This window comes from Priapulus caudatus, unplaced genomic scaffold (assembly GCF_000485595.1).
Source record: "Priapulus caudatus unplaced genomic scaffold, Priapulus_caudatus-5.0.1 Scaffold235, whole genome shotgun sequence".
Taxonomy (NCBI): domain Eukaryota; kingdom Metazoa; phylum Priapulida; class Priapulimorpha; order Priapulimorphida; family Priapulidae; genus Priapulus; species Priapulus caudatus.
In genome coordinates, this window is record NW_014577296.1 from 126752 (window position 1) to 150476 (window position 23725).

General features: G+C 43.0%; 4 protein-coding genes across 7 annotated transcripts in view; 1 reads left to right on the forward strand and 3 right to left on the reverse strand.

Moving 5' to 3' along the window:
* Positions 1–1359: 1359 nt before the first annotated feature.
* Positions 1360–7004, forward strand: LOC106807797 (sulfotransferase family cytosolic 1B member 1-like; the record flags this gene model as incomplete). Its single annotated transcript, XM_014810251.1, has 6 exons — positions 1360–1384; positions 1991–2202; positions 2667–2793; positions 3533–3627; positions 4376–4571; positions 5322–7004. Coding segments are annotated over 6 exons (768 nt in total), but the record flags the coding sequence as incomplete, so codon positions are not given.
* A 10-nt stretch (positions 7005–7014) lies between these two features.
* Positions 7015–17492, reverse strand: LOC106807813 (trans-L-3-hydroxyproline dehydratase-like). The gene is made up of 5 exons (XM_014810276.1): positions 17087–17492; positions 15935–16046; positions 14531–14683; positions 14065–14204; positions 7015–7501 (listed from the first exon to the last, which is right to left on the reverse strand). The coding sequence occupies exons 1-5, from the start codon at positions 17477–17479 to the stop codon at positions 7238–7240; spliced, it is 1062 nt and encodes a 353-aa protein (XP_014665762.1). The 5' UTR covers positions 17480–17492; the 3' UTR covers positions 7015–7237.
* LOC106807814 (ankyrin repeat domain-containing protein 61-like) lies at positions 7800–10056 on the reverse strand. The gene is made up of 3 exons (XM_014810277.1): positions 9664–10056; positions 9121–9341; positions 7800–8912 (listed from the first exon to the last, which is right to left on the reverse strand). Exons 1-3 carry the CDS (start codon positions 9736–9738, stop codon positions 8162–8164), a joined length of 1047 nt encoding a protein of 348 aa, XP_014665763.1. The 5' UTR covers positions 9739–10056; the 3' UTR covers positions 7800–8161.
* An 815-nt stretch (positions 17493–18307) lies between the features above and the next one.
* Positions 18308–23725, reverse strand: part of LOC106807816 (trans-L-3-hydroxyproline dehydratase-like) — a 15711-nt gene continuing 10293 nt past the window's right edge. For 2 of the 4 annotated variants that reach the window (XM_014810279.1, XM_014810278.1), the window contains 5 exons: positions 20805–21427; positions 20416–20527; positions 20136–20288; positions 19639–19778; positions 18308–18733 (listed from right to left, as the gene is read on the reverse strand). In XM_014810279.1, the coding sequence (XP_014665765.1) occupies positions 18470–18733; positions 19639–19778; positions 20136–20288; positions 20416–20527; positions 20805–21197 (1062 nt within the window). In that variant the 5' untranslated portion in view covers positions 21198–21427 and the 3' untranslated portion in view covers positions 18308–18469. Of the gene's footprint in view, positions 18734–19638; positions 19779–20135; positions 20289–20415; positions 20528–20804; positions 21428–21963; positions 22034–23725 lie in introns of those variants that run through there. The other 2 variants (XM_014810281.1, XM_014810282.1) reach the window with 2 other exon arrangements.

Here is a 23725-nt window from a genome sequence, read left to right on the forward strand (position 1 = left end):
GTACTGCATGAAACCTGGATTCTGTACCATCATCAAGTTCGACAACTGAGAACAATACAATAACGTCACCTGCGCTTAATCATGCATATTAAATGGGATCAGTTAGAAGTCGTCTGTGTTGGTTTGGCCACATCTGTAGAATGGATAATGACAGACCAGCAAAGGCACTCCTGTACAGCGAGCTAGCAAATGGATCCCAATCTGTTGGTTGCCCTAAATTGAGATATAAGGATACCCGCAAAGGTGCTCTGAGGTGTGGTAATGTTCTTGATAAGCGGAGGAATGTTGTAGACAACAGACAGGAGTGGAGATGTCTTGTGCATACAACTTGTGAATGCTTCAACATAAAGAGAATCAAACAGTATGAAAGAAAAAGTGAACGAAGACTAAAGAATTTGAACAAAAGATGATCTATGAACTTTATAGCGATAGATATTTGTACTACATTATTACCTCCGCCAGGGGCTTTGCGGAGGTTATGTTTTCACCGGCGTGTGTTTGAGTGTTGGTTTGTGGGTTTGTGTGTTTGTGTACGCTCACTGATTGGCTGATTAGCCCGCCACCGCCGCCGCCGCCGCGCCGGAACCGCCTGTATCATACAGGTTAAGCCTAACTGAAAAAGTTATGGACGGATTGTCATGAAATTTTCAGGATACGTCAGAAATGGTGCTAACATAGCAAATTATGAGATTTTGACGTGGTGATCCGGATCACATAATTACATTAATTAATTAATTAATTAATTAAATTTCAGATAGGCAGAATAGTGGGTAACTTAGAATTGATTACATTTGGTGGTGATCCGGAATCAAATTAATTACATATTAACTATTACTTAATTAATTAAATAAATTTACGCAGGATTAGGTCGAGAATAAGTTGGAAATATAGTAACTATAGAATTTATTACGATTTTCTGGGTGTAGAACCGTTGATTCCGGATCCATATTAATCACTTTAACTTAACTTAATTAATTAATTAATTACATACAAATTTTACATTGCAGAGATTTCAGCTGCCTTGGCCGGAGGTCTGTCTTTCGAGTGCTCTAGTTATCTCTGTGTATTGCCCGTTTCGGGCACTCCCTAGACGTCATATATACTGTATATATATATATAATATATATATGTATATAATCTATCTATATATATTTATTGTGTGTGTGCGCGTGCGTGCAGTGCGTGCGTGGTGTGCGTGCGTAGTGTGTGTGTGTGTGTGCGTGCGTCAGTGCGACAAACGTCGTCTGTGAACTGACACATTTATTTTACCTTATCTTCCAGGATCATTCTACTCGGCAGGCCTACAGTCTCATCTGTGTAGCAGTTCCTGAAGTTCGAGGCTAGACCTTGACGATGTAATGCGTCATCACGTACCCCAAGGCAGGTCTGTACTGGTTATTCAGTCATTGTGCTTTTCTTCGCGCGAACTGATTTTAATTGCAGCACAAACCGGTGCCAGGTATTATAACGTCTCAGCGGTTGGGACGCATGCTATTCAGCTTGCCTATTAAGTGTCAACCTCGCATGATGGTGCAAATGCAAGTGTCTGACAACCAACGGGGAAGACATTTGCGACAGTTTGCTTTTTTGTTGCAATTAATTATTCATATGTGAGCTCTGTATATACCATTGCAATTTTTGGTAAAAGTGGTAAAATCTCTCTGTCTCCCCCTCTGTGTCTGTCTCTCTCTCTCTCTCTCTCTCTCTCTCTCTCTCTCTCTCTCTCTCTCTCGCTCTCTCTCTCTCTGTCTCTCTGTCTCTCTCTCTCACTCTATCTCGCTCTGTTTCTCCATGCCCCCTCTCCCTCTCTCTGTCTCTCCAGCCTCCTCCCTCTCTATCTCTGTCTCTCCATTCCCTTCCCCTCTCTCTCTCACACTTCTTCAAATGCACGCACACTCACATGCACGGGCGCCTTCTGTGTCTCTCTCTTACCACCCTGATGACGGGATGTGTATAATGTAACCACCACGTAACATGTGTTGACTTTCAGGCACGACGTGGACGCAGGAGATCGTGTGGCTCGTATGCAACGAAGCCGACACAGAGATGGCCAAAACGACGAATCTAGAGGACCGGTTTCCCTGCCTAGAGTTGCCGGTGCCCGGCATCAAGACCATCGCTAAATCCCCATCACCTCGATTCATCAAGACTCATCTTCCACACGGCGTTTGCCCTCCGGATATCTGGCGCAAGGGTGCAAAGGCTAGTATATTGCTGCACCACCTCTCTATTTCCCCTCCCTTTTCCATCTTATCGCGCGTGTCTTCCCTCGCTCTCTTTCTCTCTGATGTATCATTAACGTGCGCAATATTTCCTGCGATTTGCCTACATTTACCTGATAGCGTGTGTCTCAGCAGTTTGTATGAATAATAACGAATCGATTTTACACTCGGTCACCCTTTTCTAAACTACCTAGATTGGCAAGCTGCAAACCATTATGCGTATTTATTACGTATAAATTCTACTGCATTTCCATTCTTACAGTTGACAGTGATACTTTTCGCATACGTATATGCATACCCGGACCCACGTTAATGCACTTGAATGAATCACCCGATGGACATTTACTCGCTCGTGTCACATATAGAGCGTCGTTAAATGCGTTTTACATTTAAATAGATATTCATGGTGATCGCTAATGAACTCCCGTTGTAATTTCTCCTTAGGTTGTCTATACGACGAGAAACCCTAAAGACGTTTCCGTATCGGTCTATCACTTTTTGCGGTTATTAACCGCCACAAATTTCAAAGGAACGTTCAGTCAATTCTTCCCTCTCTTCGCAGATAAGTGGGGTAAGTACACTTCTATACATGACGATGGAGCCACGGGAAATGAGCCCATCCAACGTTGTATAATATTACCCGCGTCCACACGAAGCTTCACAACATGTGGGATTTAAAAAAAAACATCTTAAAAAACTTGTACTCTCCAGAGGTTTGCTTCTACTCGCTGTTGTGAAAAACTGGATTGTTTGCTTCGTGCACCCTCATAACTCTTAACTGGTTATAATCAAAATCTATTATTAGCTCTTGTTATAATGTATCTACGTTTAGACGCGGCTATACTCGGAGTAAGTTGAGATAGACAGGTCGATAAAAACAGACCCGTCTTCAGACTTTCGGTGGTTAAAATACTTGGGCAAACGGACAATTTTCTTATACTAGAAATACGGTAATTCTTTATGCAAAAATTCGATCAGCTTAGAAATGTAGGTATTGCTATAAATATATTATTTGATATGAGATTTGGTTTTTCGTTCGCTCTATATATTAACGGTGCTTCAGAAAAGAGGAGGCTAGCTGACGATCTATTAAAACAGAGCGTTCGTTCGTTTTTATTAAAATTATACAGTCTGCAAGTGAACGTTAAGAATATCGAGCAATAATTAATCGCTCGGTATTACTTTACTTATCCTTGGAATTGTGAGTTTATGGCGAATATCGTCAGCTGATTAATAACGGAATCTCTTGTTATTACAAGACTGTGCACTCGGTGCTATAAGATTAACTATTTCTGTGCTTTTGTTTACAGCTATATATGGCGGTTTCTGGTATCACGTGTTGGGCTTTTGGAAGAGGCGAGATGAGCCGAATATCCTGTTTATGACATACGAGGAAATGCTGCAGGTAGGCTGCACATACACGCTAATACATTATCGCCGTTTGACATTACCGTTTCTGATTTGAGCAGCTATACCAGTTGTTGTGAGAAAAAAACCACATGGTAGCTTCACGCCCGCATGCGAGAATCAATACTACAGTCATGCTACACGCATGATCGCCATAACTCGACTCTCTTAAAGTGCTCTTGCCTTGTAAGTGTTTTAGCTTGTCTACAGCTCGAAAGTGTACCAAGATCACATGCGACAAAACTCTCCGTCATCGGTGTTCAGGTCTCTTGTCATCACACGTGTTCACTGACACCGTACCGTGACAGGTGATAGACAGTCGCGCAACACCTATAACCCACGTAATACCGCAGTGCTTATTATCCCGTCGGTGGTGCGAGGCGGATGATACGTGATTGAAATGATCATTCTATATAATCCTCCTGTCCAGCTACCCATACAGCAAAAATCGCCCATCTTCGTATAAATGACTGTAATTTCTAGTACGTCTGACGTTACACTTGACGTCTTACAAGCTGATGTCGTCTTACACACCAGCCAGATAAGCGTAGACACAACAGCCTGCTGCTACACTGCCTAGCGCAGTAGATCGTCGACGTTGGACAACGTGGGGGGGCAATCAGATATAGGTTGCCACGCTTGGCCAGAGGTCCAGCAATTCGTCAAAGGTCGACGCGAAACGAGCTGTCATATCGTCGCAATCTATATCACCGTCAGCGATATTACTCCGCGCGTCTATGTTGTAGGACACACCGAAGGCGATTCGGAAAATCGCCTCGTACCTAGAGAAGGACCTGACAGATGAGCAAGTGCGGAAGATCGCTTTCCACTGCAGTTTCGACCAGATGAAGAACAACCCGAGTGCAAACATGAGCTGGATGCAGGAGACTGGCGTCTGGAAGAATAACGAATTCACCAACAATGGCGGCCTGATGCGGAAAGGTACACAAGCGATAATAAGCACACGGAGTAATATCGTAATAAGATGATAATTGTTATACGCAGTGGCTACGCGTCTGGTCATCCATTACAATGCTCAGCACAGACTCCCAAATCCACGTCATGATTAGGCCACGCCCCCTTTCAAGTCGTTGATTTTACTGGATTTGCTATTGCTTCAAAGGTTACAAAAACACATTTTTTGATAAAATACCTAAAGATAAGTATTATTATAGGAAAAACTTATTGTTTATTGTTTTTTTACTAAAAAAATATGGTTGGGTTCACATAAGAAATATAAGACCGGACGCGTAGCCTGGGAGCTGGGCGTCAGGGAACCGGACGCGTAGCCACGGCCATTATTATAATAGCAGTCATCGCGCCGCGCTGAACGCTGAACTCCGTTTTCTGCTACCGACATCAGCTGCTAGAATTTGTTTACGCGAGGCTGCAAGAAACGTCGTCTTTCTTTGAGGCGCTGACTGACATTTAAAGTAAACACTGTAACGTTCTCTCGCGGGCCTGGTAGAGAGATTCTGTACTTGGGATGAACGGTTTGACACATCCCGATGCAGCGAGTAGAAGAGGTCAATGAGAGTATTGGTATGAATAATGAACATGTGTCCAAGTAGGTGGGTATTCCTAGAAACGATTAGGCACGATATTTACACTCGTATATATATATAAAATATATAAACGTATTCTGTTTGAGCAAATAGGGTATATGATATCTCAACTGCATTTTCGCGACAGGCAAAGTAGGAGACTGGAGAAACCACTACACACAGGTGCAAAGCGAGGAAGTGGACAGATTGAACAGGGAGATCTTGGAGCCTCATGATCTCTCGTTCGTTTACGACTTGTGAGATCGACGCATGGATGTGATAATTGTGACTGTGCCTTCTTCTAGTGTGTGATGATGTTTAACCGTGTTGGCTAAATGTCGACTCCAATCTCAAATGAACATGTGATTCTTCGTCTAGCTCAGGCGCCCAGCGTATACCAATCACACTATGCTCATGCCGCAAACGAAAGCAAGAGTCTGTAGTCCATCACTTGGTCTACATTGGTTAGATCAGATGGGAAGCTGCTCGCTGAAGGTATTAGCAGCGTGGAACACACCGTGTTCTCCTGCTGCTGCACACCACGCATGTCGATGGTTAGTTAGGTTTACGTGATCACTAAACCTACAGCTGCATCCTGCGGCATGACGGATAAAAGCTTGTATCGGATGAAGAAGCAAGCGTTGGAATCTGAACAATTAAACTAATGTTGGCTGATGTAAACGCTGACTGAACAGCAAGCGCATAATTAATTGGAATTCCAAATGCCAGCGCCATGTTGAAATGTAATGATAAAGATTAAGGGCAAAAATATATATACTCCAGGCCAGGGCGTGGCTGGAACACGCTCCCAGTATTATACAAATCATTGTTATATTACATCATTTAAAAGAACGTGATAAAGTCATTGTTTCACTACACTATATTCACCGTGAGATTGGTATGGTTCAAATTAGTTAAAAAGCATATTTTTATGGATAAAATCGACAGCGTGAATGTTTTAATAACATTTCATTGTTCTGTGCAACGTCGAGTGTTTATTTAAATGGAATTGCCGTATTTGTTTATATCATTGAATCACACGCTGGGACACAGTCCGAAACAACCATAGCACTGACCGTTAAATTAGTGTTATGCAAATCTGAATAATATACCAACTCAAATATAATCTGATTCATAGATGCAGAGCATATAGAGCTTAATGTACTATAGTTAGGTGTAATGTGCCTCTATGTCACCAAGGGTGACTTTATGACATGAGCTTTTAATTTATATTTTTACAGATATTTGTGTTTCGTTTGTGTTAGTCACCGTTAAGTTTAATTTTCGTTTCAATTCGTCGTGTATTATGTGTTTATGTGTCTTATGAAACTTTGCAGAATAATATTTGGTAACAGTCACACTGGATTGTTATGACCAGGTGTGTCTGATTTGTTTTAATTACGTTTTCAAATACATAGTAAATGACTATATTTTGCGTGTTGGATCACCATGAATTTGCCTAAAATTAAGCTCATTGATATTAGGTAATTGACGCCATCTTGTAACAGTTTTGTAAACCCTATTCTATACCGAATTGTATCGTAGTAATGATCCATGGCAGTCCTCGATCATTTGTATACATGTAAGTAATTCTCTATATATGTCAGCCCAATTAGTAGCCTGTTGATAAGAATGTGATACACCATAATAACCGGATAGAAGTCACGCGTTCGTGTGACCTTTCCTAAATGCTGGTAACGTCAATCACTCCCGATTTATTCGCTGAAGATTCTAATTTTGTATGCGATGGCCTTCCACACTCTATGGTATAAATACATACGATAAGAAATTATATGTATGTGATTAAATCTACTAAAGAAAGTGAACGGAACGCCAGGTGGTTATTGTTTTTGTGTGTTTTTAATTCATGTTAATTTATTCAGTATCCCAATGTTTTTTTCAAGCAACATAACATACTTTGTTTGCGGTAGGTTAAAACCAGCGGTTGGCGTTGTTGCGGCAGGCAAACAACCGCACAAGTAAACTATGAGAAATATTTGCAGTGTTTTTTCATAATCCAGCTCTCATGACATTGCGTATCATTTAAGGCAGATGAGATTTTCCTTAACGTAGCAGGAATCCCGTTTTCATATTATCGTCTTCCTCGAAAGTAAAGACGTTGGAGCCACAGTAGTGCGCCCTTCCACATACTTCCACCACCACTGCGTCGACCTCACCTGCCTTTGCTTCTGCAATGACCTTTCCAGTGAACGTAGATTTAGTGATGCCTGACTGAAATACGCGACGTTGTCCCAACTGCAATAAGCCTTTCTTGTATTGCAGAGCAATTCGAGCTGTCACCCCCGAGCCAGTTGGACATCGATCAACCTGAATCAGACAAAAACAGCGCCACGGGCTAGGTTTACGTCGACATATATTATTGGCCCAAGATCCTTCATTTATTACAACTTTTATTCATACAGTACAAATATATGCGTACGCACACAGGCGCACGTGCCCACGCGCGCATGTGCAGTTAGTGGGTGCGCGTGTTTAAATAAATAAGTAAATAAATAAATAAATAAATATATAATATATATATTATATAAATCAAGAGTAGATAATATAACTTGTTATATTATCTACTCTTGATATAAATAGATATATATATATAGGCCTATATATATATTGTATGCGATTTATTAGCTTTCGATATGCGTAACGCAATCTATTCCGTGGTTTTTATGTGATTGAATTATCTTTTACTCGTTGCTCGACAACAAAGTGATATTTTTGCTGCCGCGATATCTGCGGATTGTGGTGAGATAATTGAGGAATCGCGATCGAACACGACCAACTCTACCCGGCATACACAACAGCATGATAAAATGTTCGCTGTACAACACATTTTATTCACTCGCAACATCGCACGCATGTGACGGCAATGACAAAAAATGTCATTCGATTGTCACACGGGTAATATAATCGGTGCAATGTAGCACCGTCTTTGTCTGTCTTTGTCAGGCAGTCTTTTTCATAGCAGTGACTCTACAGCGAGCATTCCGTCCTTGTCATCGTTCTTTCGCCGAACGCTGTGAACAGCCCCGTCCAGTCGCTCGCGTAGAACACGTATTCTTGATGACGCCGAGGTGACGTCAGCATGGCGACTGTCGCCTCGTTAACATTCTTCGGTCCGATACACTTCCGCAGCGTCTGCCGGCACAGGCGATGCAATGGCGCAGGTCGGGTGGCGACATCTGTCAGTATCTCACGGAACTGCCAGTCACCTTCTGCGGCCAGGCGAGGCGGCCTGCCCGAGGAATCTCTCAGGCAGAGCTGTACGGTCTCGTTGAGGAGGCGCTCGAGTCCGTAGATCTTACGACTGTTCGCCGCGTTGTCCAGAAACGCGTACGTCGCCGACTGTCCGTAGAGATTACGCGCGTCCGGGTCAGCGCCGTAGCGTAGCAGCAGACCGATCGGACCCTCGTAACCGAGATAGGCGGCCGTGTGCAGCGGCGTGTCGCCGTAGTTGCTGTCCTGCGCGTTGACACCGGCCCCGCACTCTATTAGCTCCGCGATCGTCGCGATGCTCTGCTGCGTTGCGCATGCGTGATGCAGCACCGTCTGACCGCAGTCGTCTGCCTGATTTACGGCGATTCCCCGCCGCAGGAGGGCGCTGACGAACGTAAAGTTTCCGTACTCGGCGGCGACCAGCATCGGCGTCTTACCCTGAGCATCGCGCACGTTCAGGTTTGCTCTATGTGCAGCGAATGTGTCTATGCTTTTGTCAAGACAGTATCTGAGAACGTCAAGCGTTTAAACATATAAGAGCGAGTGTTGTGGTTTGGCATTATTTTGCACGCATGGTGCGTAAAACAATAGATAACATGGAACGGCGGTGTAATAAATATTGTGTTTTCGTGAAACACGATTAAGCAAAAATACAAGCTTAGAAAATAAGGCATTCCAGCCGGTGCAAGCGATTATATATTAAATAGCAGATGAACCTTGCGGCGAGGTGCAGGGCGGTCAACCCGCGGTCGTTAAGTGGAAAGACGATATCTGCTCCGTGCCTGCACAGCAGTTCAAGACAAACTCTGCTTTTCTCGTGCATCCGGGCGAGATACTCGTTGTAGCGCTGCTCTTCTTTGCTCATGTCCATGTAGCGGTGTGTATTGTGAACGAAGTAGCGAGGCCAATACATCATCACCAGCTGTATTGGTGTGCGCTGAAAATATTGCATGCGGTGTAATTTAGGGACAGTATCGTGATAGTTCATCTTTATTAAAAGTGACTGTAATGTTCATTCGTTTCCTCGTTTCACTTGCCTTTCTTCTAGATATATTACGCGATCATGCTATATGCCGTAATTGTATAACTGAACATTGTAGGCGCAATCCAGTAAGCAAGTACTCTAGAATAAATCTTAATATAAATATTATATAAATATAAATATTATACGCATAAATATATAAATATAATATAAATATAAATATTATACGCATAAATATAGGTTGAGGCGGTATTTTCACCGATATTCTAAAAAATACCTGAAATTTGTCTTGTGCGTTTGGATTGGCCCCGTAGGCGAGAAGGAGCTCGATTATCATAGGCCTTCGGTACATACAGGCTACGTGCAAAGGCTTGGCCACCAGCTCACGTGTTGGGATTTGTGCCGACTCCACTAAAGAATCAATGCCCACGACGACGGTTTTTTAAACGTGGTGTTTCTGTACGGTAACGTGTAATTGTAATTACAGAATTGCGGATTTGTAAACTAGAAATCAACGAATATGTTTGAGTTTGACTATATTTTGTTTACCTTTGTGTTCTTGAATGAGAGGGTTCAATAAACAGCATAAAAATGTGTATGTTTTCTTGTGTTCTTGTCATTCGTTGGCGTCATGACATTCTACACAAACTCTATTCTATATTACAATAATAATAATAAGAAGAAGAAGAAGAAGAAGAAGAAGAAGAAGAAGAAGAAGAAGAAGAAGAAGAAGAAGAAGAAGAAGAAGAAGAACAACAACAACAACAACAACAAGAACAAGAAGAACAAGAACAACAACAAGAAGAACAATAATAATAATAACAATAAGTAGAAGAAGAGGAAGAAGAAGAAGAAGAGAATGAGAATAAGAATAAGAACAACAATAATAATAATAGCAACCGTAATAATTAATATAACCCGTAGCAGGTCAATTAGGCAAGTAAGCCCGAGCAGCACTCAAGTTTATCAGTTCTTTCACAGGTCAACGAAAATAGCGGTTATCGGGTACAGTATATAGTCTTACTTTCGACATTTCCGTTGATATATAGCAATTTCCATTGATATATAACATGTTCGTTTAAAAACTAGGTATTGTGTGTATATAGATCTCAAAATTGTAGTTTCGTGAGTTTAAAGCATCTGGAGGTAATTAGGGTCAACAAGGATTTTACGTTACTCACAGTGACGTATACGAATATCGATGTAGAGTGAGCTCCTTAATTGCCTTCCGTGGCAAGTTTACATTTGAATGAGCAGATAAAGGTCAAATTCCAACGCGCCAACCAATCGCGCCATACGGCATGCTGGACACGCCAATACAGTCACATAGGGGGTAATCTCGTCACAGGGTGTAAGGATGTCGCGCTACATCGCCAACTAACCCAGTCGGTAGTACTGATACGTACGAGTACCCAGGTAATAATCATGATGATGATTATAACGATGATAATAATAATAATAATAATAATAACAATAATAATAATATTATTATTATAGGCGATCACGATGTTGATTGAAACTGGCCGGCTATATAAGTAGGGAGTAGGTATAAGCATGCAAAAATCTGTCTATATAAGTAGGGAGTACGTATAAGCATACAAAAATCTGTCTATATAAGTAGGGAGTAGGTATAAGCATGCAAAAATCTGTCTATATAAGTAAGGAGTACGTATAAGCATACAAAAATCTGTCTATATAAGTAGGGAGTACGTATAAGCATACAAAAATCTGTCTATATAAGTAGGGATATATAGATATAAGCATACAAAAATCTGTCTATTTAAGAAGGGTGTATAGGTATAAGCATACAGAAATCATCCTACCGGTTTCATTTTCTAATGCGTCGGCAGCTCCACCTTTGTTCAGACGAGATCGGTAGTAAACAAAAAATGAATTGGCATCAAAGCCGTCCTGCAGCATACTCTCGCATGCTAAAACATTGTTGCGGACTATGACGTCATGCATCGTTAGAGAATCATTGGTCCCAACATCACTACTGTTGTCATCGATGACGTCCGCGAAAGAACATTGCATTCCCCTACGAATGCCGCGCCTGCGACAAAGGAACCACGCGTCCTCGTCGCTATCTGCCGTTGACTGTCCCTCGCAAGAACGAAACAACCTATCACTGCATCTTCCAAGCTTGCCTCCCATCGCTAAGTTGAGTATTACACAACAGGCGGCCGTCCGATCCCAAATAGAACGTGTTCGCTGGGATCATTTTCGTGTCCATTGTTTCTTACGCGTGTCACAATCATCAGTAAATTAATAATATGGATATGTTGATGTATGGATTAGATGTGTGATTTTTTCGGATATGTGAAACTACATACGTATGAAGATAATTTTTGCTCCTCCACATAAAACACAACGCAACGTTGCCACACAAGAGCGACAGACATCACGAATATAATATATATATATATATATATATATATATATATATATATATATATATATATATATCAGGGGTTAATAATGCAGATAAGGTCCCCCTGGGTTCACCAACAATGTCTCCCTGGGTACGGTCCGGTATACCGGAAAGTACCCTGGTAACTATCTGATATGGTTAGGGTTAGGGAGTAGGCGTAGGCGACTCCCTAGACTCGTTAGTGGAGTAGGCGAGGTACGATCCGGCATATTAGATAGTACCAGGGTACGTTCCGGCAGTACCCAGGGAGACATAGACCCTGGCAGCGTTAATGATGACAAATTAACAATTTTCCATTATTAACTCCTGATATATATATATGTATATATAGTTAGACACACATACACACACGCGCGCACGCACAGGTACGAACGCAGGCACGCACACACAGAGACACACACACGCGTGTGTATCGAGGGAAATGTACACTTTCTTGTAAAAGGCGAAGAAGCCTTATCTTTTATTCTTAGGCGCCAAATGTATAATGTTGGAGAAATGACACGTATCGAAAACGGCGAACAACAGGCTTCACAGGATAATGTCGTTTTATTCGATCCACAGCACAGTGACAATCGTCAGTCGTATCTCTAATCACTCTCGTTTCTCCCCTCGCCTACATCGCTTCTATCCACCCCCATTTTCTCCTCTCCGGCTTCTCCCTTATATATAATATCGGGCGTGGCTTTTCGGTGGACACGTGTTCTCCCTCACACGCCGGCCCTCTCGCCAATCTGTCCTATTGGTTGGTCTTCAAACATCGATCGGTCAAGTGATCGTGGTCACTCTTACGTCCGTTTGGAACGTGTCCAAACCCAACTTTCTCGACACTGGCTCGCTGCCAATACTCCTGGCTTCCTTCTTTTCTGTATGCGTTGTATTGCTTCTATTCTCTAGAGGCACTGGCTACTTATAGTTATCTCGACTAATGATTCCATCGGCCATCTACCTGATTACACCGTATGTCTTCTCAAAAGTTAACAATACCAGTTGGCTACTGATACCAGTTGGCTGGTGTCAATTATTCAATGTGCATTAGGACGCTCTTCGTATCGGTTCCGACCCGAGCGTCCGAAATTAACTTTCACTCGCGTGGATTTTCATCGCTACACGTGTTTAATTGTGCGTGCGCGCGTATGTGCTTTTCTCTGAATATTCACCCTAATTGTTTAATCCTCCATTTTAGAACTTCAGTATATATTTAAAAAAACAATTCAGCGCTAGTGATATGCTAATTAAAAGTTTTATACTGGTTGTGAGAGAGCTGCTTCCACAAGCACTATACGCTATTCATCACAACGGCGATGAAATCAATTAAAGGCTCACAATGCGCACCCAAACGCTAATTACTCCAGTACTAGACTAGCAAATACTTCGTGGCATGCATAATCACACTACCTTATGACAAAATAAACTCTAGTTCCTCCCATTTCACTGTCAGCTTGTCTTATAAAAGGTATTTTGAAAATACCTCCAATGTTGTTGAATTCTCGCGATGTTGTTGACAGTTTCCCCAATCCCCAAGCAACCGTGCAGCGGTGCTGCGGTACAGCGGTACGGGCCGCAGCAAGATAAAAAGCATGTGACGTCAGCGTCACCACTTCGAGGCTATTTTGTTTTGGCAAACAGTCGGCGCTTTGCGCCAGAATGCCAGTTTTCTCACCTCTTTCTTGTGGGTTTAAGCAACGCGCAGTTGAAATGGGAGCAACTAGAGTTTATTTTGGTGCATAAGGGTAGTGGGATTATCATCGACCAAGTACTTGCTTGTCTAGTACTGGAGAAATTAGCGTTTGGATGCGCATTGTGAGCCTTTCAAGCGGTAAAAGCAGCGACATTGCTATCTACGGCACGCAGAGTGCTTATGTTGCAAGCGAATAACCGCAGATAGAGGCACGTGAAAGTAAGTAAAGCAAAACTGCAATCTATGCTAAAGTCTGTGTAAACAGACAATGACGAATAAATACAAAAAAAAATGTATTGAGGTATCTTGGTGCTTTTTGCACTAAGGTGACCGTATTTGCGATTATTCGCCTACAAAGTGAGCTCACTTGCTGTTGGTCGCTGCTATGGTGTCACACGCAGGTCAGCACTTTTAGCACGGTGAGGCTCACGTATACCTTTTTTTTTATTCTATACGATAATTGCTTCTAGAATGTACAATACTATTTAACTAACAAATACCCTATAATACGCTACTCGTATTTATCCAAATATTGGAATATCGGTGAAATACTTAACAAGAAAACGTACCTGACTGTCTGCAAACACGCAGACATTGGCCGTAGGTTCATCAGTGAACTGGTCATTTCCATCTGTTAAGATGGTTCCGTATAGGAATGCTAAGTCGTCACTGTCTGGATGATGAAGCTTTATCTGTGTTTTAACAGCATCTATTTGACGGAAATTTGAAATGCGTTACCATCTACAATATGAGAAACAGGAACACACTGACGTATAGATATCAACAGTATGTTCCGCGAAAAACTAGAAAACACAGAAATCATCGCCAATAGAGGCAACACATGAAATGGCGTCTCACATTCCAAATACCGTCAAGTTTGTAATGCAAGCTTTTTTGAATTGCAAAGTTCTAGTTATTTCTCGCTTATATGCAGTCTAAATAACCCCTAATATAATAAAAAGTAATGCTGTATGGTAGAGTATCGGTAATTCCCTTATATTGTGCTAAATTATACTAAACCATTAAAAGTCATGCCTGTTATCTTGGCCCCGGCAGCAACAATATCCCGAGTGCTCGATGTTCTTACATCCAATCCAATCTTAGCAGCATCTAGAAACGCATAAAAGGCACCGCCGTAGCTGATGTCGACACGGAGTTTGCCGAGTCCTTCGACATCCACTTCCATATCTGTACACGTAAAAATAGGCAGATATATCAAGCGTGAACCACCAACACAAAAAACAGCGACATTAAGGTAGGTCAAGGTAGTGTGAGCTGCTACGGCGACGGAAAATGGGCCCAGAGCGCGCCAAGGTCGCCATAAGCGTGGTATAAGCGTGGTGGAAACGCCAGACATCGTGCTGTGGTCGCCATAGTCGCCAATGATCGCCGAGTCACGGCGTTTGTTTTGAGCATGTTCAAAACAAACGCCAAGGTTCGGCGATCTGACCTGGAACGCGGTGAGAACGCGGTAGGGTCGCGAAGGTCGTGAGACAAGCGTCGTAACATCTTCATGAACGTAGTACACGCGCAGTACACGCGTGGCAAAGACGCTGCGAAAATGTTAACATTCGCAACGGCGACTTCATGAATCTGTCTCATCCGATCTGCCGATCTGTCTTGGCCACGGCCACGGCCTCGGCCTATGGTAGTTTGTTTCTTCGGCATCGTGTTTCTACTCAGCAAACGCACAACTATACAGTTGAAATTTCCGAAAATCTAACGAGCTTATATAGTCGCCGTGAGAACGTGTTAGAAACGCCGTGAGGTCGCCGTGCAGTCGCGATACACGTAGAAGACGCGTGGTAAGAACCCCATGAGCGTGGTGAGAGCGTCGCGGGAACGCCGGTGATCGCCGTTGCCAAGCCCATAGATCTCAATAGAAACGCCATAAGCGCGGAGAGGTCGTGGCGGGCGCGCCGTGAGAACGCGGTATGATCGCACAGGTCGCGGCTTTTTTTCAATTTTGTAATTTGTTGGGACTTTTTCTCGCGTTGTGTTCACGTTTGCCGGCGACCTTGTATAGTTTCTGATGGTCGCCGTCTAGTCTGACGGGGGTATTGTGTTCCCCTTGGCGCTCGCAACCTTGAACAATTCACCGCCTACCGATTCCTAAAATTACTCTGGTAGTTTTTACACACGACAAAGACGAGGATCAAGGCTAGCAGCATGGCCTTTTGTAGGAACTGCTCGCCCGCTCTAACAGGAGCGTAGCCAGGGGTGATTCCAGGCATTCCGGAATCCCCCCTGGTTTGTCTCAAAATAGCACATATCTGATACAGTCAGATACAGTATTTATATAAAAGCATGAAACGAAAATTTTAACGAAGTTTTATTAGTATATAGTAGGTTTGGAATCTTCCCTCTTGGAAGGAATCCCACCTCTTGGAAAGGCTGGCTACGCCCCTGTCTAACTAGATGAGCAAGATATTTACTTACCTTCTGCAAAAAGAAAGGCGGGAACACTGTGAAATCGTACGGCCCCGGTTTTACCATTCTTATCACACGAGACGTAAGCCCGCACCACACCGCACGGACACTGAATGTTGACCTGTAAAAACACGTTTTCTCATCATATTGTAGACGGTGTTACTCCGGTCTTACGAGAAGTGTATAGAAATGTTAACACTTATATTCACAAGAGAAGACGTGTAGACAGTGCCACAAGAATAGATTTATTCAGGACAGCTCCTGCAGTTAATAGAATAATATACGTACGAAGTACACAAAGAGGTGCAGAAGAATCATACACAGTGCGAGTGCAATTTACACAGCTAAAGATACTACGTTTAGAAATATAGGCAGTTAACGCACGTACTAAAAGATAGCTCACTACGAAGAACAAATAAGAATACAAGAGTGATACGTCTATAGTGGCATATAGCTCTATGTGCATAAGAAGAAGAAGAAACCTCAAGCCATAGTTAAGAAGACTTACATACTTACAACTGGTAACAACGTACGACGCAAGCACTGACGATGTTAGCACGCAAACTCAAACACACAACTGACTGTGCTCGTCCGGACCGTCTTATAAATACACGCTTAAATTAGCAACTGCAGAATCTTCCGGCCAAACAAGGAACGATCCCTGGACCCGAAACTTAACCAGCAGATGTCGATTTAGATTGCTGTGTACACGCTATGCACACGGTCAGTCTATACGAGCAACCGATCGCCCCATTCCTAACAAGGGTGGCTACGTTCGCTCGTCTATAACGAGTCTCTCTTCTATTGTCGAATCTCTCCTCCCGGGGAGAACCGGAACCCGAGTCGCCTCTCAATCGTGCCAACTGTGTGTACAACAATCTTGCCACACCCACGCACAACCAACAACATTAGCAGCCGCCTTGCTTCAGCGAAACTGCCGTAGACTCCATTTCACACATCCCATGCGACTCGTCAATCTATCCTCGTTTACAAGACCCAATCTGCTGTGCCGGTAATTGAACGGAGTTTATAAAATGATTACTGATTTAATTAACGCAAACCTCGTGTCTACAATATCATATCGCATCGTATCATATCATATCGTAAATCTACGGTATATCGTTGAGATTAACGACATTATTCAGAGCGAATATGTGTCACCTGTGCTTCTGGAATCGATGGCTTCACGATTTCTCTATCAACTGCATATCTGCCCAATGCGATAACGGCATGCCCGCACATCGTACTGTAGCCCTCGTTGTGCGTAAATAAAGCCGCCATGTGCGCTTCAGGTGCGTCTGGCTCGACCAAGATGGCGCCGTACATGTCGTAATGTCCTCTGGGTTCGTGCATAAGGAAGGTACGAAACTGATCGTGATTCTGGCGGGCGTATCTACGCTTCTCGAGGATGGTGTCACCGACTAGGGTCGGGTAGCCGCTATCGATGATGCGCAGCGGCTCTCCGCCGGTGTGCATCTCCGTAGTATGAATCACGACGTCCGCGGAGAGCCTGGACGGAGAGGAAGCCGAGTCGTAGCTTGTTGGCGCGGCCATTTTGAATATTGTACTGTAGACGCGTCTCGCGCCTCGTTCCCAGCACCAAAAATATGTTACGCACTGCCCTACTGACCGGATAGTGTGAATGCTTCTGTCGTATATTTGCAGTTCCAAATGTTCGAACGCGCACTGAGTGCAAGACGTTTTTGTTGACATGTACTGGTGGGGAAGTTATTTTGGGAACGTGGGATATGGAGCATTTTAATTTTATTGGATTCGTGTAATCCGTAGAAGTCAAAACACGCGAAGACAGCCATGAATTTTTTTGGGGGCAAAACAGTGAGAAGCACAGCTATTTCGTCCAGAATGGCCAGTTCATATATGTGATAATGATCTAGACACTATAGTACATCGTGTTTTAACTGTATATATAATTAATTATCCGGTAAATGTTCACGTAGTTTTTCGGGAACTGGGAAATCGCATATTTTTTACGCGAGAAAGTGAGAATTGACCCGGCCGCTATAACCATTCTATACTAACGCGGAACAAACGGTAGGCTGTTGTCACGGTCATGAGCACTGTCACTGAATTGATTATTTGTGGTGAAACCGAAAGTTTTGTGGTGGTTCTGCCTCGGAGGGCCTAGCCGAGATGCGTTTTGTGGGAGTGACCCTGGAGTGTTTTATATATAGGTAGTTGTTCATCGATCGCGTCTTCAAGGTGAGTACCGGCCAAATCAGCCCAACGGCAGTAGCTAATCGACAGTGTACTTTCTACAGACTCTAACATTATGTAACGCAACCGACGGCCTTCCACACTGTGTGTTTGCGTTGATAAAGTCTATACGGAGAATCTAATATGAAAAAGATGAATGAATAGCCATGGAATTATTATTTTTTATAATTTAAAATCATCTTAATTTATACATTGTTATATCATTATTTTACATTTGACACTTTACATAATAATTATCCATCGTAGTATTGCTTCTAAGACACTATAAATGATCATGTCTATGATTTAAGACAGATTAATTGTTTCCCATTAATGCAGCAGGAATCCCGCTTTCAGAATATCGTCTTCCTCTAAGGTAAAGACATTGGAGCCACAGTAATGCGCTCTTCCACGCACTTCCACTACCACTGCATCGACCTCCCCTGCCGTTGTCTCTGCAATTGCCGTTCCTGTAAACTTGGTTTTAGTGGTGCCTGACTCATATATGCGGCGTTGTCCCAGGTGCATAAAACCCTTCTTGTATTGCAGAGCAACTCGAGCTGTCACGCCAGAGCCACATGGACATCGGTCAAGCTAAATAAAAGAAATAAACAACGTCACGGACTATAAATTTGTGGCGACGAAATTGAGTGCAATGTTGTAAATGTAAAAATAATGTCAAAACACATGCAAATGAAAGCGTACGCCTTCCTCTAGTCCAAGCATATTCTTTTTTGAAGCCTAAACACCTAAGCTTACTGGCATTCTTTTGTTTTGTCATTGTTCACAAACTCGGATGGTACTTGCGTGAAGTCCTACTTCGCATCGTCTAGACAAATATCTGAGCAATTCTCTATCTCCATGAGCATTATATGCGTGCCTGCCGTTCAAATGCCATCACAATTTAGCAAAATAATCGGCTAGTCTCGCATAAACCTTCTTGATTTCCCAATACTAAAGCTCCAACTGGTGCATCTTGTATTTGAACTTACAATGCAGAATTCACAGTAATCAAATATTCAAATTTCAATATACGCAATATGATAATTATCAGTCAAAGAAAATATGCAATAAATTGTAATAGTCGGGCACACATTGCTTGCACACATTGATTGTATTTTATCGATGCAGTCATACTCAAGGTGCAGCGTCACTATGTAAGAGTCAGTTACATAGCACACATACACGCATTTTCCCTCAATATAATACTATCAGTCACTTAACGATTTTTTGTCAACATGCATATAAGAGTATAGATGCTACAGAGAACAATTACTCCACTTGTACGTCCTCACATAGGTCAGATACAGGCAAACTGCTGTAAGGTTCAGAAAACCCGTGCTGCCTCAGTGTACAGCTAGCTTCCCTAAAGACGTCGCGCAGCACGCCGACAATGCTGTGACTTCAAACGCCAGCACAGAAAATAAAGATCATTGTAGGATTAGTCTTCATGTGACACAAATGAAGACTAATATACTAATCAGACAAAGAAAACGTACCTGACTGTCTGCAAACACCAGGACTTGGGCCGCCGGTTTATTGGGGAATGGATCATTTCCATCTGTTAAGATGGTTCCGGACAGGAATGCTAAGTCATTACTGTCTGGATGATGAAGCTTTATTTTAGCTTTAAGAGCACCTGTGTGAAGAAATTTTTAAAAGCGTTGGCATTCGCAGTATTGTGCAATTCAACACTTTCTTTAGAGAAAACCAGAGTAACCAGAAATGATCAGCAGCAGGTGCAGCAGATGCAATATACGGCGCCACTCTTACCAGATACCCGTATGGTCAACTGCAGAGTTTTGTTTATTTCCGCTGGCTATGTAGCTACGAGAGTCCTAATTTAACTAAAGCGTAAGTATAGAATTTGAAAAAAAAACAAGTTAAAAAGGTAGGCCGCGCGCATATAGATATTATCAAGAGCTAATAATAAGAGGTATTATTAGCTCTTGATATTATGTAGGTCATGGCTAGTTCACACAGCTGGTATACTTGCCTGTTATTTGGGCCCCGGCAGCAACAATATCTCGAGCTTTCGATGTTCTTACATCCAGTCCTATCTTAGCAGCATCTAGGAACGCATAAAAGGCACCGCCGTAGCTGATGTCGACACGGAGTTTGCCGAGTCCTTCGACATCCACTTCGATATCTGTACACGTAAAAATCGACAGGTATAGCACACGTGGAAGTGTTAATACGTACATTTAACAGCAGGGGCGAAAACTGCCCGTACGTATTAACTAGCTAGGATTTAATATTTGGAAGTATTCACATACCTTCTGCAAAAAGAAAGGCGGGGACACTATGGAATCGCACGGCTCCGGTTTTACCATTCTCATCACACGAGACGTAAGCCCGCACCATGCCACACGGACATTGAATGTTTACCTGTAAAATCACGCCTTCTAATGACTATATATCTTGACTATATGTATGTGTGCGTTTGTAAATATGTGGTTGTGTGCTCGAGCGTGCTGGCGTACATGGGTAGGTATGAATGACCCTATGTGAATGATAGAATACCATCTGTATATTATATTCATATTCATATGATGTAGAATAGAACTTCCGAATTAACGTAAAGGGCTATATCTAACAGGTATGTGAATTTCTACTGAATATCGTTAAGACTGGCAGCATCATACAGAGTGAATATATGTCTCACCTGTGTTTCTGGCGTCATTGGCTTCACGATTCCTCTATCAACCGCGTATCTGGACAACGCGATAACGGCATGTCCGCACATCGTGCCGTAGCCCTCGTTTTGGGTGAACAAGACTGCAAGATCTGCTCCAGGCGCGTCCGGCTCGACCAAAATGGCACCGTACATGTCACGGTGTCCTCGAGGCTCGCTCATAAAAAATGTGCGAAACTGATCGTAATTCTGGCGGGCGTCTCGAAGCTTATCGAGGATGGTGTCACCGACTAGGGTCGGGTAGCCGCTATCGATGATGCGCAGCGGCTCTCCGCCGGTGTGCATCTCCGTAGTATGAATCACGACGTCCGCGGAGAGCCTGGACGGAGAGGAAGCCGAGTCGTAGCTTGTTGGCGCTGCCATGCTCAATCGTACACTGTTCACGCGTTTCGAGGCAGTACGCCGCACCACGGAGAAAAAATCAGTGACCTATCGCACATCCGTCGCACGATCGATACGCACTGGCTTGCCGGGCCAGATAGTGACTCTCTTTAAATACACGTTATCTGCAAAACGCTAATTGTGCATGTATTTCGAAATTTATGCACTTGCAGTCAGCGCGTGTTGATCTTGTCCTTTCTTGTTGAGATATGCTGGCGGAAAATAAAACATCGTCGTATTAGGCTGTCAGTCTGACTAAGCTAGTGAACGTTCGCAACCACATCGAAACATCGCGCGTATACATGGGTGTAATATTCATATATGCTGCGTGAACACGAGGAGTTTAGTTGCGTTCACACGCTAAAATATACGCGGCTTGCTTAGCCACGGCTTGCTTAGCCACGGCTTGCTTAGCCGCGATTGCTCCGGCTTGCTTAGCGCGGAATCATATACCGCGCCAACTAAGCCGCGTATATTCGGCACCACGCTGGCCGCGTATTGATTGTCGTATGAACCTAGACTGCTACCCGTTCGCTGCACGACGTTAGGGTAGCGTGTGGAACTGTCGACCGGGTACCAGTCTATATTATACCGAGCTAGCTAAGCCTCGAATCTCGTGTATCTCGTGTGAACGCATTTTAACCGGACTTAGCACCAACTAAGTACGATACCAGATAAGCCGTGTATACGTGTGAACGCAGCTATACATATATATACATATATCACAGGTTGGATTTGTCACACGTACACATGCAGAAGGCGAGATATTGTGAGAATTCAGCTTGCTAGGCTCGCGTGGTAACGAAGCGCATGATTTAGGTCACTTAACATGGTATGATCTCACACAGCGCATGCCCGATACTATATCGGCCCGTGGCCTCGACGCGTTGCAAAAAATAGAATATGGAATTTGAACTGCTGCCAGAATACTCGCTCAACCCGATATGTGCGCTCCTAGCGGCGTATCATCATCAAACCCGTTATTCCACATTACTATTTTAACGCTGTAATTAAATTAAGTCATAAGTGTAATAATTTCTGCTCGTCGGTCGGCAACAGGTACGCATGCACCAGCAATGAGCAAGCAAATCGATCCACTGCGGTCATACACCAGCATTGATATGCGTGGACGTGCGATTTCTGTCCGCGATAAATCGAGTTATCGGTGGAGCATTGTTCTAGTCAAACAGATCCGAGTCCCTTATCAAGTACTGGATTAATCATTTGTGTGAGCATACGCCTGGGACTTTGTTCGCCCGCGAGAGAGGTCGAACGCGACGACGTTGCTGAGTCATGGGCAAAATCTGCTTGTGTATCCACCAAGCACACAATAATCAAGCCGATACCAAGCTTGATCTAGCTCCTATAGCTGTACTGAGTTTCACACACGTAGATATAGCGTAAATCAACATTTGTTTAGGAATTCTGTGGCCACACCGTTTCTTGATGTCCGAACAAGAATAGAACGTACGTCGTTATGGTGACCACATGAATCATATTCTTGTCCATTGTTTCTTACGTATGTCACAATGACGAGGACAGCAATGCCTGCGTATAACAAGTAGCTAAGTAATATAGTATATGATGTGAAATTGCGTAAAAGTTTAAAATGCATTTTTAAAGGATTGCGGAGATCACACAATTTGGATTCATGCCATCGGTCGAGCTCCGTTTAACCCCAACAGTGGATAAAAAATATGCTACTATCACTGATCTCTATATCACTGCAACTAGTGACGCGTAGCGACATCTAGCAGTAACATAACTAAAGACAAGTAACAAAAAACATCACGATGTGTGTAAAATCTAATTGACTTTGTAATTGAACTATAGTCGACATATTTTGCACTCCCAGAAATGTTATTTCGTCTAGCTCTCACCTACACGATATAGATGGGTGCATATGGGTGAAAGAATGCCCATGCAGCTTATGAATCTCATGTGCATGGAATGCAAAATTGACGAATACCCGTACGCATTATTATTATTCATATCTGGATCTTACAACTGGCGTTGTAGCAACAACATGGGTGGAGTTCACGATTCGGTCACCGTGATCTGTATTTAGCGCGCCCACTACATCTATCACATGACGGCACAAATCTTGCAGCTGAGTGAAACGCGAAGGTGTACTTGAACAGTAACACCATGTGCGTTTTCCAAAACTAGGGCGCGTATGTTTTGTGGGAGTGTAGGTGAATTTGCAGGATGGTATCCTATGCCAGAGAAGAGGTCGAAGGTTTAATTTGACATATCATTAAAAAGTTACGAAAGCATTTTTTAAGGTTTCAAGGAAACAATCACATGTGGAATAGAAGGACATCTCGTATTATTCAAGAAAAAACAGCTACATATTTGCGCGATTTAGTTTTGTTTTCCTTATTTTATATTATATTCATTATATATATATATATATATATATATATATATATATATGTGTGTGTGTGTGTGTGTGTGTGTGTGTGTGTGTGTGTGTGTGTGTGTGTGTGTGTGTGTGTGTGTGTGTCGTG

Coding starts and splice junctions, on each gene's coding strand:
- LOC106807813 (XM_014810276.1), bottom strand. CDS start 17,479: ATGGCCGCGCCAACAAGCTACGACTCGGCTTCCTCTCCGTCCAGGCTC. Junction 14,205..14,530: donor TGCCGGGGCCAAGATAACAG/GCATGACTTTTA, acceptor TCCGTCAAATAG/ATGCTGTTAAAACACAGATA. Junction 7,502..14,064: donor GCGTGTTTGCAGACAGTCAG/GTACGTTTTCTT, acceptor TGTCTGATTCAG/GTTGATCGATGTCCAACTGG.
- LOC106807814 (XM_014810277.1), bottom strand. CDS start 9,738: ATGTACCGAAGGCCTATGATAATCGAGCTCCTTCTCGCCTACGGGGCC. Junction 9,342..9,663: donor ACGCACAAGACAAATTTCAG/GTATTTTTTAGA, acceptor CAATATTTTCAG/CGCACACCAATACAGCTGGT. Junction 8,913..9,120: donor GCCCTGCACCTCGCCGCAAG/GTTCATCTGCTA, acceptor TGACGTTCTCAG/ATACTGTCTTGACAAAAGCA.